At 45.4% G+C, this 14,145-nt stretch overlaps 1 protein-coding gene across 1 annotated transcript in view; it reads left to right on the top strand.

The window, feature by feature from the left end:
• Positions 1-7,957: 7,957 nt before the first annotated feature.
• The window catches only part of LOC103800983 (insulin receptor-like), a gene marked incomplete at its 3' end in the record, with an annotated part of 39,204 nt that continues 33,016 nt past the window's right edge, over positions 7,958-14,145 (top strand). The window contains 1 exon segment of the mRNA XM_009073378.1: positions 7,958-8,498. Coding sequence (XP_009071626.1) covers positions 7,958-8,498 — 541 coding nt within the window.

The raw sequence follows: 14,145 nt of genomic DNA, 5'->3' as shown, positions 1-14,145 counted from the left end.
TTGGGGGTTCTGTGATGATTCTAGGGTTGGGGGTTCTGCCCTGAGCCGCATTTAGGTGCTCGCCGGAGCCGCAGGGATTGGGGTGAGGGTCTGTGTTAACACTCCTGGAGCACCAGGCCGGGGGTGTCAGGATGTTGTGCTGGAGGTCACGAGCCTGGTAAACCCACGAGGCTGAGCCTTACGGGGTTGCGTTAACCAAACTCGCTCTTAATCAGAGGTTCTTTCATTTTGGGGTGATCTAGACACGTTTTTTGTTTGGAAGGAAGAGGAAACGTTTAGTGACAGCTAAGCTGTGGATTGTCTCTCCTAGAGCCAATCTGCCTGGTAGGTTTCCCATTGGAAAAGAGGATGGCAGGAGAAAGAGTTCAAGTGTAGGCAGTCTGAGGATGGAGATTTTAGGGAATAAAACAGATTGTGCCTGTAAAACAGCCTCTCTTCCAGCCATGCCACAGGTTATATATGTCAAAAATAGCCCAGTTTCTTCCTCAAACACAGTTTTACATTCAGAGCCTCAAAGAAGGTGGTGGTCCAGCGATGCCAGGGGAGGGTCAGTCCCAGCTGGTGTGTGCAAACCACCCGTTACCCACAGAGAGGTGGGAAAGGCAGTTGACATAGAGCACTAAGAATAAATATGTGAGCCCAGCAGTTCCTAATTTGAAGGCATTATTGCTGCTGCAGTGGAGCTTGTTTAGTTATTTATGTAAATCCTATTTGCTTTCTGGGGTGTAAGTGTGTTTATGATCTTAACTCCATAACCTCTGCTGTGTTACTATGTGGTTGGATTACTCTGTGCTGGAGAGTTTGTGGATGGAGAACCAGGAGACGGCGAAGCGTGGGCTGGAATATTTTCCTGTCCTTCATGCAAAGGCTTTCTGAAGTATTTTATGGAGGGTTTGGAAAGTGCCTCGTTCACAAGGTGTTCAGCTGCTGTGGTGTTTGACACTGTTTTCTGGGAAGGATGAGGTCACGGAGCAGGACGGAGGGGCTGGAAAACAAGCCGGTGCTGCGCGGGCCGACATCAGCCTGGCTCCCGGGGCAAACGCACGGACACGAGTTGCATAAGCAAACAAGTTGTTCCCTGAGCAACGGATCTAATGAAGCCTCTTGGAGCTCTGTGCCCTGTGCTCACACGGGCAGGCCCCGAGATAACGTCGCTCTCCAGTGACAATATCCCTCCCGTTTGTAGTTTTCCTTGTGCCTCGTGTCTTTCCCTTCCCTGTGCTACCTTGAGCACCAGGTAAGCAGTTCAGGAGGCAAACAGGGTGGATGGTTTGAGTTCACGCTTTGTTCATCTCCTTTGGATGGAGATCTGAGTTTTTCCTCCTCGATCCATCCCCAGTTTTCTTAAGTATTTAGGAATACAATGTGAAGAGCTCTTCCTCGATGTTAGTGAGTTCAGAAGTTACTGACAGGAGTAGACTCAAGGGTTAAGGAAAGGAGACCTAACCTGTGCACAGGATGAAGATCCATATGTCTTGTTTTTGGGAAGAAAACCAGGTTTGTGTATTTTTTTTTGGTCACTGTGTAAACAAAATGCAACTTGAAATAAATCTCACCCGTGACTCATGCCTGTCAGTGCATTAGCTGTGGTATTTGGGGTGGGATTTACCTCACCTAGTTTTAGGCATCTACTAATAGAGCAACTTACTTTGGGCTCCTTTTGTGGTTAGGAGAAAACTAATCAATATAGCCACTAGAGTTTACAATGTATTTTCTCTCCTAAACTCCTCACTCTAAATTTGAGTGCTACATATGTACTCGTTGCTACTGCTGATGTGGGAGCTGGGAATCAGGCTGAGTTCTCTTTACCTAAACCATCAGTTGGGACAGATTTCACTGTGTATTTCTGTAGTAACAACCTTATAAAATAGATTGTTTCTTAATTATGAGATCTGGCTCATACAGATTTGTATGTGCTCATAAACTCATTAAGAAACTGTTCGCTCATCCCACCTCAACCCTGTGTCAATTTTTGACGTCGAGAGACTCAGTCTAGAATGAAATTTTGCTCCCAGGAGTATAAAGTAGGAAAAGTAAGTGCAGGAGGGCAGAGCTGGATCCAAAGTAGGCACCAGCTGTGTCTGTCAGCTGTCCTGGTGTGCCCTCTGACTGAGAGTCCCGGGCAGCGTAAACCCCCTGAGCCGTCTGAGGTCAGTTTTGGGGTGACTGTCTTGTGGAATATAAATTATGTTGATACTGTCAGCGTGTGAAACCTGTTCCTGCTCCCTTTGAAGAGGATCTTGGGGTCTGTCAGCACTGACAGTGACTTCATCCCGTCACCTCGAGGGATCTCCGTGGCCGTGGGATGCTGTCACCTCACTGCTGGCTACCTTTGCTTGGGAAGCTGAGCACGAGGTGTTTTGTGGTTGTGTTTGGCACTGAGTGAGGAGAGCACACAGATATCCCAACCCAGGCTCTGTAGGCCAGGCTGGGAGCTTCTCTCTGCTTTTGGCACCTCTGTGAGAGGTTTGCCCCCAGTTTGGTGGTGCTGACCTGAGCAGTGGAAGGTAACAAAGCACCTGAGATGTTCCCTGAGGGGCTGAAGGCTTTAGGGATGCTCAGTTTGGAGTTCATGTCCACTTTGCTTCATTGTTCAGGTCTGAATGTCTGAGGTGCAAACCTGAAGCTTCAAAATTCCTATCTGACAATTGGATGGTTTTTACATTTAGGAGACCCTTGCTGCAGTAGGCCAGGAGCTCTTACAGTCCCTTCCACTAACCTGTCACTGAACATGATGTTTTCCTGCCTCAGCAGTGATCCCCAAAAACACCCTAAAGGCCTTTTTCCAGTTTCCTAATACCACTTCTAAAAATCAGCCTTATATAGCCTTGCAAAGCTTTGGACTCGACCAAAGTGGATGTGACTTCAATAATTTGTTTGTTCAGTAGGCAGCAAACACTATAAAATGCAGAATTAACTAAGAGTTACCTCAAACAGGCTGTGATCCTTCTGTGCCAGATTACTCTGGTCTTGCTTGTTACAGCAGGGAATCATTAAGGTTTGCTCTCCACATGATTTACTATAAACAAGGTTTAAGTTCCAGCTATTCCCCTGGTTAGACTCTATCTTGGAAACTTAACCTCTGACATCAGATCTTAGTTTCTTCATTCAGGACTTGAAGGTTCTTACCAAACCAGTTTGTCCAAGAGGCTTTGGCATCTTGGGATTTGTTTGTTTGTTTGTTTTGAGAAGAATGCCTTCCACTTGGGTTTCTGGGGGGGCTGGTGGAACATGTCTAGAGTGATTTATCAGCTTTTTGAGCTCCCTGTGAGTAGCAGGGATGGAGGAGTTCTTCCTCCCTGGCCTCCCAGTGCTGTGCTGCTGCTGAAATTCAGGAATTTATGGGTAGTAGAGGGTTTGCCAGTAGTTTGCACAGGAGTAGTTTTGGGCCTAGTGCTGGAGAATCAATTTGTGATTTTTTTTTTTTTTTTTGTGTTTCCCTGAAAGCTGATTTATGTGTTTTTTGAAACCAAGTTGTCTGTGTTATAATTGATGGCTCAACTTTGCTCTCCTTCTTCTGGGATCAGACCTGCCTTGTCTTCGTCCTGAATGGTTGATTAATTCCCCTGTCCCTGCAGAAGAAATACTAGAGAGAGAAGCTGTGGAAAAACACTTATTACTTTGCTTAAAACTGCTTCTTGTTGTCTTGGTAACAATAAATTTATGGGGTGACTTAAGCAGCTACTGCATGAACAGGAGATACAAACTGCTGAAAATTGAAAGGCGTGAAGAGACGGAGAAACCTCCAGCTGAAAACCATATTTTGTTTCAGATGTTCTTAATCCCTTATTATTCTCCTTGATCCTTGAGGGGGTAGAAAAAAAAAGGAGCTCAGATATTGTGGTGGTATTTACCACTTAAAAACTAAACTGAAGTAGAACATGAAAAATAGATCTTAAACGTGATTTTTCTCTAAGTGCGGAAAAGAAAAAGGGTAAAACCTCCATTTAATCTCTGTAGATTTACAACTGTATTAGTCTTTTATTCAGTTGTTTATTTCAGAAACAAACCTCTAATGTGCTCTAAAAGCCTCCTGAGTTTCCACACCAGATTCCCAGCAGTGTTTGACATCCTCCTGTGAAAGGGTTTGTGCAGAGCCCTCAGTGCAGGAGCTCTGAGCACTGCAGAGGATGTGTCTGTTTGCTCCATCGCTGCTGCTCAGCCCTGGGAGCTGCAGAGTTTGGATAACTCAGGGGAACATCCTGCTTTGCCAGATGTGTGGAACCTCCTGTCAGGTCTGTGCTGGGCTTTGCCAGATGTGTGGAACCTCCTGTGGGGTCTGTGCTGACAGCACTGATGGCCAGTGGTGAATTCTGTCTTGGGGTTAGAATGGGTGAGAAGTACCCAAGGAGTTGTGGAAGGCAAACAGCTGATGGACTGTGGGAGTTGTACTTCCAGCTCTGGTAGATTTATGTGGCTCCTTAACTCTTCAAAATGCTTTGCTGTTTGTTCCCAAGCTTCACCTGTCTCTTCTTAGATTCAACTTCAGCTAACCTTTGTTCTTTCTCCTCAGAATCCTGGGTGTTCTCAGCCTTTGGTCACCTTCTCTACAGCCTCCAGTGGGAGATTTGTTTTGGGATGGGGAGAGCTGGAAGTGAGGGAGGTTTATGCCCTGTGTGGGTGTTCAGGTCATTGCATTTCTTAGGAGTTTGCAAGATCCTTGAGCAGCTTTTGGACTCTCTGGTCCAGGAGCAGCACAGCTTGTGTTGGTGGTGATCTCCAGAAGCCTGAAATTATATGGGTCAGATTCACAGTGGAATTTAACTGGGTTGGAGTGTATAGGAAAGTGGGGTGAGCTGTGAGCTCTGGGGGTGCAGAGAACAGTTGGTGCTAGATGGAAGCAGCAGTGGACAAGGGATGGAGTGACAGGAGAAGGGGGAATGGCTTCACACTAACAGAGAGAAGGGATAGGTTTGATATTAGGAAGAAACTCCTCCCTGTGAGGCTGGTGAGGCACTGGCACAGGTTGCCCAGAGAAGCTGTGGCTGGGCCCTACCTTTTTTTTGGATGGGGCTTGGAGCACCCTGGGCTGGTGGAAGGTGTCCCTGCCCATGGCAGGGGGTGGAATTGGACGAGCTTTAAGGTCCCTTCCAACCACTTTTCAAGGACCCTTCCAACATTGTGTGATTCCATGGTGAAGCTCTCTGTGGAGCTTTGCTGGATCCGTTTCCGTTCCTCTATCCATGGTGAAGCTCTCTGTGGAGCTTTACTGGATCTGTTTCCGTTCCTCTGCCAAACAGGATCACAAATTCCCTCAGTGCTGGGTACCCACTCTCTGATGCTGCTGTGATGCAGCAGTTGCACACCCAAGGTTAGCTCCTTCAGACTGAGTTCCTCAGCTCCGTTACTGCGGGACAGGAAGATTTCCACAGCCACAGCACTTTGTCCTGACTGTCCCAAAGAGCAGATCCTTTCAAGCTCGAGTTTTTGCTGTCTTCTCTTTCCATGGAGCTGAGCAGGGATAGCTGTGTGGGTGAAGGGATTGTCTGGGGGCCAACTTGTGTCCAATTCCTGGTGACTTACCTAACTGTAGGCAAAATGATGAAACACTGAGGTAATTATGCTCAGTGTGCATGTGCATCCTGTGGCCTTGAGCCACAGTAACAGCCTGGAGCTTTTGCCCTCGAAAGTAATTCGTAGTCTGTAGAGTTGAGCTGTATTTTCTGACCTTTGCTTTTCCTTAAGGTCAGCTACATTCCCATAGCTGATCCAGCAAATGGTCCTGGGTACCACCTCAGCATTGCCTGTGTGTTCAGCAAGCTCTAAATAAGAACCAAGATGTTGGATTCGGATTTTATCTGCTAGTTTTAGTTGCAGTGGTGACTTGTATATTAAGTTTCAGTCTTTGAGGGTTTTTTGTGTCCTCTTACTTCTCCTTTCATGAAGAACCCACTGTCCTGTCCTGTCACGAACTTACTTCCTTGGATGTATTCGTCTTAGTTACTGCAAATAAATATTCAGGGTGATTAAACTGAACCTGTTGCTCTCCCAGTTCTTTCAGCCCATGGTTGGGATGTGCAGCAGGACAGTTTTCTGCCTACTTCCAGTTTGGGGCAAAGAGGTTGTTGCTAGCTGATAATCAGGTTTCCTTTCCCACTTTTTTCAAGCACATCCTTGATCTCTGAGGTACTGTGTGCATTAGCTTTTTTCTTCCAGAAATGAAACAACTTGGCTAGAGTGCCAAAAAATCCTGTTGGGCAATAGCATTGCTTCAAATCCTATGTTAGTGGTGCCAAATTGTAATTATTTTTTTTTTGGTATCACAGCGGAGCAAATTTTTGAATAATCATTAGGACATTTGCATAGAGTTTGGTTTTAACCCCCGAAGCAGTGATCTGTGGAAATGCACAAGGAGTCAGACAGTCCTAAGGATGGAATATTTGTCTCTGCAGTGTCTTGCAAGGCCTGATTATTGCTGGGTGAGCTCTTGAAGGTGTGATGTGGTGATTTTTATAGTTGGTGAGCATTATAGACACTAACAGAAAGAGGAAAATTCCTGTGCTTTACATACAGTAACAAAAAGAGGAAAGATCTATGCTTTTTGTTCTTAAGTGGGAAGACTCTGTCTCAGCTCTAGACTAAAGAGGAATCCTTTAGATAGATGCAATCTTCAAAAACGAAAAGTTCATAAAGAATCCACCCGGATTTGAGCATTAAGGCCTGGCTGATATTTCTGTGAAGTTTGATTTCAAAAGGGTTGCATCACTGGGGCTTTTGTTGTGCTCTACAGGTGTGGAGCTCTGAATTTCCTTCTTGATTTCTTACCTGTGCGTAGAGTTAAAAAAAAGACATTTCCCTATTCAAACCTTCTCCTCCTGGTAGTACCTGGATTCCTGTTACTCCGTTTACCTTTTAAGTTATACTTGATATATTTGTTCACTTTGCCAGTTCTTTGGGTTACTGCTGCTGAATCAACTGCCCAGATAGTCACAGGATCATAGAATCAACTGGGCTGGAAAAGATCTCCAAGATCATCGAGTCCAACCCTACCCTGGTTACCAGACCATGGCACCAAGTGCCACATCCAGTCTCAGCTTGAAAACCTCCAGGGATGGTGAATCCACCACCTCCCTGGGCAGCACATTCCAATGCCTGAGCACTCTCTCTGTACAAAATCTCTTCCTAATATCCAACCTATCCCTCCCCTGGCAGAGCTTGAGTCTGTGCCCTCTTGTCCTGCTGCTGGTTGCCTGGGAGAAGAGACCAACCCCCGCCTGACTCCAACCTCCTGTCAGGGAGTTGCAGAGGGTGAGAAGGTCTCCCCTGAGCCTCCTCTTCTCCAGGCTGAACACCCCCAGCTCCCTCAGCCTCTGCTCATAGTCAAGACAGGGAGCTTTGCACCCTTGAGAAAGTAATAACAAAAATCCCAAGCACCTCATCTGAAAAGAACGCTCAGGGCAAAAATTACTAATGTAGTAAATTACTCCTGTCAGCAGAGTCTGGGCAGGAGCGTGGGCTGTGCTCCTGTGTGTGTATTTCCAGGTTTTTCTGTACCATCTCTGGCCATTATTCCTTTCCTATCTTCCCCTCCCTGCAACCATTCTAAATGGCTCCCTCTAATCCACTGGCATTAATTGCACAATCTGAGATGAGGTAGGTGTGTCGCTGGCAACAATCTAAAGAAAACAGCCTCAGTTGCACAGACATCTCTTCCTTTTGTGAGCACCAAGTGACGTCTCAGGGCTGGTGTTACCACTGCAGTCGTGATAGAGGCACCAGAGCCTCAAGATGGCAGGAAAAAAAAAAGTGATGAAATACTCTGGGAGTCTTATTTTGTAACCATATCCCAGGGAATGTTCCCCACGGTGTATTTCTTAACACTGCTTTACTGCAAGGGCCACGTGTCCTGAGCGGAGTTAACGTTAGGGTGCAAAACTGTATTTAGGAAACTCCAAACAATTCACCTTTTGTTAAATAAATAAATCCCATTGTTCTTGGCCTTGCAGTTTGCAGGAGCATGGACATCCGCAACAACCTGACCCGGCTGAGCATGCTGGAGAACTGCACTGTGATCGAGGGCCACTTGCAGATCTTGCTGATGTTTAAAACCAAACCCGAAGATTTCCGTGAGCTCAGCTTTCCAAAGCTGACCATGATCACAGACTATTTGCTGCTGTTCCGTGTCTACGGCCTGGAGAGTTTAAAGGGCCTTTTCCCCAACCTCACTGTGATTCGTGGGACTCATCTATTCTTTAACTATGCCCTGGTCATTTTTGAGATGGTTCACCTGAAGGAAATTGGTCTCTACAACCTGATGAACATCACTCGAGGTGCTGTGAGGATCGAGAAGAATAATGAATTGTGTTATTTGTCCACCATTGACTGGTCAAGGATTTTGGATTCTGTAGAAGATAATTACATCGTGGCCAACAAGGATGACAAAGAAGAATGTGGAGATGTGTGTCCAGGCACTGTGAAAGGGAAGAGCAACTGTCCTCCCACTGTGATCAATGGCATCTTCATCGAGCGCTGCTGGACGCACGATCGCTGCCAGAGAGGTGAGTGCAGACTGATGGACCTCAACTGTGGCTTTGCTGACAATTTTAGCCTGTCATATCCTGTGGAGCACTGGCACAGGTTGCCCAGAGTAGCTGTGGTATCTCTGGGAGTGTTCCAGGCCAGGTTGGATGGGACTTGGGGCACCCTGGGCTGGTGGGAGACTTCCCTGCCCATGGCAGGAGGTGAAACGAGATGAGCTTTAAGGTCCTTCCAACCCAAACCATTCCATGATCTATTGAAGGACTAAGAGGTACCTACTGATTCTACCTTTAAGCACAGGTTCCTAAAAGCAAGGCTCAAAATGGATGTTAAAAGGTGAAGAAAGAACCTTTGGGATGAGCCTGTTCGAGCAGTTCTTTCACCTACCTGTATAAGGTATCCAAAAATGTTGTGTTTGGTTCCTCTGGAGAGTCAGGAACTGCCCAGAGCTCACAATTCTAACAGGCTGTGAGTGCAACTGGTGTCTTGTGTAGTAGTTAGTGCTATGAGTATCTCTGCTGGGGCTTTGGTAAGGGATTAAAAGTCCAGACTGGCTGAAATGCTGTAGCAGGCAGAAACAGAACAGCAGGGAAAAGTCTCTATGGAATAAACCTGACTGGAAAGGAGCAATAACATTGTTACTGAAACCTTCCTGCCATAAAAAGGTGTAAGCTATGTGGATGAGTGAGCAGCATTTGCAGAGAATAAGAAACTGGAAGCCAAGTCAGACAGGAAGGGGAAAGAGGAGAGAGGACCTGGATGGGGTGAGAGGGTGAAGGTGTTATTTTGGGCCCAGGGTTTGGTTCACTGCTGTTGCCATCCCTGAACTGCAGCTCTCAAACTGTGTTAAGGTTGCTCTTAATTTCATACAGATTTTCTGCCTTGGATCTGACCTGAAGTTTAGCTTTAATTATATATTTGCTTTGTTTTATGTGAAGTCTGACTTTGACAGGGAGCAAAGTGAATTGAGGTGAGACTGACACATTTAGGGCTGTCTGCCTTGCTGGAGGTTGTGCATCCCAATGAACCAGTGTGTCCTGAGCTGAAATTAGGAAACTTGTGGGCTGGAGAGAATTTCTTGCCAAGTTTTAAAGGGCAACTCTGAGTGTTAAGTGCCAAATTTGAGAAGGAATTCCTACCAGTATGCATAAACTAATGCAATTAATGTGGTTTCCCCTCTGCTACTCCTCACCCCAAAATCCTCCAGCTTCCTTTTAAAGAAAGTGGTTACTTTTTGTGGGCAGAATAACAGGGTATGAGTAAGAAGATGCAAGTGTGTACGTGTGTTCCTTTTCCTAAAGCGAAAAAGAAGATTCTAAAGCATTTTATTTATAAGCATTTTGGGTATACTGTTATTATCAGCACTGAAACCTGGTTTGTTATGCATTTCATGTGTTCTGTTTTCTTCTGGTTCATAAAGGTCTAACTGACACTTTTTTAGTGAAGCTCCATAATCATAGGATCATAGAATTTTAGGGGTTGGGATGGAGTTTAGAGATGATCCAGCCCCAACCCCCTGGGCAGGGACACCTCCCACCAGAGCAGGTTGCTCAAGGCTTTATCCAACCTGGAATGAACATTGCCAGGGTTGGGGCAGCCACAGCCTCCCTGGGCAACCTGTGCCAGTGTCTCACCACCCTCCCAGGGCAAATTTCTGTCTGATATCTAACCTAAATTCCCCCTTATCCTGTCATATTGTCCCTCATTCCTGTCTGTTTTCTGGGCCTGTGCTGCCCCAGACTGGAATATATGGTTTCTTTACAACTGCCTGTTTGCATGAAACCTGTAGGAATGTCATATTTTACCACCAGGACAGAAATCTCAGCCCCTGAGCCTGTTGTACAAGTTCACTGAGTTCATTATAGGACACCTGTACAGTACCACAGCTTTGAAATTGATCTTTGCATCAGAAAAGAGTTTCAGGACTCACTCTACACACACACTCCCATCTGGTTTTCCATGTTCCTTGCAGGAGCTGTAGAGCAGCAGTGCTCCTGCATATTTGGGCAGTGACTGGTATGCATTTCCCAAACCACTTCACAATCTGTGCTTATCTCTGTTTTGAATGTTAGGATTTGGACTTCGATTTTTTTTCTTTTTTTTTTTTTTTTTTTGCTAGCTTGTGTTTTCAACAGGCTGAGATCTCTGTGATCCTGTGCCTTGGGACACCTGCCTATGTATTCCTAGAGTTATTTTGACAGCCTGAGTAGTTTTTTAGGCTATTTTTGAGTAGCTTTTCGACTCTGAGCTAGAGTTATTTTGACAGCCTGAGTAGTTTTTTAGGCTATTTTTGAGTAGCTTTTCAACTCTTGAGCACACACACATACACACACGCGCGCGCTGGTAACGATGGTGGAGATTAAGTGACATTTATTTAGTGAACCTGCCGGTGGAATTGCTCTGTCCTCTGATCTCCTGCCAGCCATAATGTATCCTTAGCATGTGTAATTGTTTTGTCAAGATTATTAAGAGCTTGTGTGAATTGGATTTTGGCTTTCCTTAGCCTGAAGAGCCTCACAGCAGCTCCCAGGACTGAGGGTATTGATGTCACCAAGTCTTTCCCTCTGCATTTTTGCAGCTTATCTGGGAATCTTCAGCAGCTAATGCAGAGCTGAAGTCTCCTGGCTCTCAGACTTCAAGTGTATTCTCTTTTATTTTTGCTCTTTGTCTTCTAACCAGAATGAAATGTAGCAATTTCAGTATCATTTTCATGGGGAAGTTTGGGTTTGTATGTTTGGTTTAACACAGGTTGTTTATCCCTCTGTTTTGATGGATAAAACCTGGTGTAGAATCTCCTGTTTGCTGGTTTTTGGTTTGCATCTCTGGATGGGAAATTGTTGCTATCTAAACTGACAGCACTGCTGGAGAACACTGCTGCCCTGGGACTGGGGAAAAAAATTCCTTCAAGGATATGTAAATATTGATTGTTTTGATGTTACAGAGTGTGTGTCAATCGACAGAGACAAGTCCCAAGCTGACAGGCTTTTCCAGCCTGTTAAGTTTGGAGTCTTGCTGGAGAAAATTAGGAGATGGCCAAGAAGCTTGGGAGAACACATGTGGGAAGGCTAAAAGATGCCACAGAAAATTAACTACCTGAAACGAGGGTGTAGCCAGGTGGGGGTTGGTCTTTCCCCCAGGTAATGAGAGGAAATGGCCTCAGGTTGCCCCAGGGGAGGTTTAGATTGGAGATTAGGGAAAATGCCTTCATGGAAAGGGTTGTAAAGCATTGGAAGTGGCTGCCCAGGGTGGAGTCACCACCATCCCTGGGAATGTGCAAAAAGAAGTGTAGATGTGGCATTTGGGGGCATAGTTTAGTGGTGAACAAGGTGGTGGTGCTGGTTGGTGGTTGGACTTGTTGATCCTAAAGGGCTTTTCCAGTGTGAAGGATTCTGTGATGCTGTGAAAGGTCTTGGGAGGGAGAGGGGAAGGGAGATGGCAATGGTTGGGATTGGAGTGAGGTCCTGGCTGTTCCCCATCTCTTCCACATCATTCCCTGCCCTTGCCCTGCCAACCCTCTGCGGTCGCTTGGCGTTCTCCCTCCACACCTCCCATCATCCTGCATCTTTGATGTTTCTTTATTTAATCAGTGCAAATATCCCAGTTAACTCCAAAACTAACTTTCAGTTAAAGCATAGAATTATCTCCAAGGCACACATCCAAGTCTCTGAATCATCCTTACAGCTACAATTCCAGCCCGGAAATTTTTTTTCAGTTGGTGATAACATGTTCAGGACAACAAAGGATCTTCTTACAGACATTGGAGAGAAGGTTGGGGATGAAACCAGTGGGGAGGAACTGAAATGATTTGTGGGCAGCTGCACCCTTTGAAAAAGCAGTCGCAGGGTTGAGGAGTCTGTGTCTGAGTGCAGGGATGTGTAGGTGGATGCAGCATGGATTGAGAGCCAGCGGGATGAGCTTCCTCAGGGTTTTCTTTTCCCTCTTTTCAAAGACACTTATGTTGGTGTGAAATGCGAGTTCAGTTCAATTAAGGCCAACTCATGTTATATTTTGGGTAGGAAGGGAGGGAAATGTGTAGTCTGTTTGGAATTTGGGTCTAGCCTGATGCTGTTTATGGCAGCCAAGTGCTATGCCTGTTCTGGAGGTTTTGTACCTCTTCACTCACATTTTTACAAGGGTTTTTTTTGACACATGTACTTACTTTTCTTGCCATAAAAACTCACTCCTTGCTTGTGTGCAGCACGTTCATGCAGAGAGCCTTTGCTGAAGAATGCAGACAACAAAAACGCTGCAAATGCCACGTCCTAGACCTCAGTCTGGATCTGCCAAACATGATTCTCATATTTTGCATTTTTTCCACTTTTTTTTTTTTTCTATATGTCTGTCCTCCACTTGAGGAAGGAACAATTCCCTCTGAAATAGGATTTCCTGCCAATTCTCTCTGCACTCAGGCTGCTCTGGCCATGCACAGCTTGGAGCAGCCTCATGGCTTTGACAGTGTAATTATAAAGGAGAGTTCAGCTTTTTATTGCACGTTGGGTCAGCTGGAAGTGGAATAAGGTAATAGGAAGGAAAAGGGGAATGGCCAAATAAGAGTTACCAGGAAAAATATTTGCAATATCAAACAGTCCCTTGGTGGATAGCGAAGAGCTGCATTCCTGGGATATAAGGATGGATATCCAGAATATTTTTTAAATGAGCAGATAGTGATAGGACAAGGGGAAACAGTTTTAAACTAAAGGAGGAAAGACTGAGGCTAGATATGAGGGAGAAATTCTCTCCTCAGAGGCTGGTGAGACACTGGCACAGGTTGCCCAGAGCAGCTGTGGCTGCTCCATCCCTGGGAGTGTTCCAGGCCAGGTTGGACAAGGCTTGGAGCACCCTGGGCTGGTGGAAGTTGTCCCTACCCATAGCAGAGGGTGGAACAAGATGAGCTCTGAACTCCCTTCCAACCCAACCCATTCTAGGATTCATCTGTAATTCCATGAATTATAGACTTTATTCCTCAGAGGAAATGATGAAATTGCAGTTCTCCTGTTCATCCTGAATGAAACCTTTGTAGGAATTTGTTATCTGATTGATCTTGGGACCTCTCACTAGCAGGAAATTTGAGTTATTAAGAGTGTGAGCCATTTTAGGTCTGTCAATAGACTCTTTCTTCCATCTATTATCTTGCTTTGTATGACAAAAACAAAAGTCTCAATTAGTGCAATTTGGAATTTGTGGCAAAATATTAACCTTGGAAAATGGCAGTGGAAAGTAGATGAAACAATTGGGGCCCATTGAAGAGGACAGTAAATATCTGATGGAAGGGATGATAGTCTGGAATAACTGATGTACAAAGGAGCTGCTAAAGGAAGGTTCTGTCTGAAGATAATGATGTTTATCCAAGTTTTGGGGTGTGACTTTTGGGCTTGTCCCATGCAGAGCCAGGATTTAGCCTCAATGATCCTCTTCTAGCTCAGGTTATTCTGTGATTATTTTTTCCTATGATGTTGGGGAAGCAGGTCTGGAGACTAGGGATACAACAGAGTCTCTTTAATTTTCCTGTGATTTATCTAGGGGAAATTCTAGGACAGATAGGGGACAGGTAAGGAACTGAGGAGTAGCTTTAGGAGCTTGCTTTGTTCCCAAGTACAAGCAACACAACAAAGCACCCAGGAAAAAAAAAAAGCTTGAAATGTCTTTCAACTGCTGTGAAGTAGCACC

This window comes from Acanthisitta chloris, unplaced genomic scaffold (genome assembly GCF_000695815.1).
Source record: "Acanthisitta chloris isolate BGI_N310 unplaced genomic scaffold, ASM69581v1 scaffold1144, whole genome shotgun sequence".
NCBI lineage: Eukaryota > Metazoa > Chordata > Aves > Passeriformes > Acanthisittidae > Acanthisitta > Acanthisitta chloris.
The sequence above is the reverse complement of the archived record's forward strand: the minus strand, read 5'-3'. Positions and strand labels throughout refer to the sequence as shown.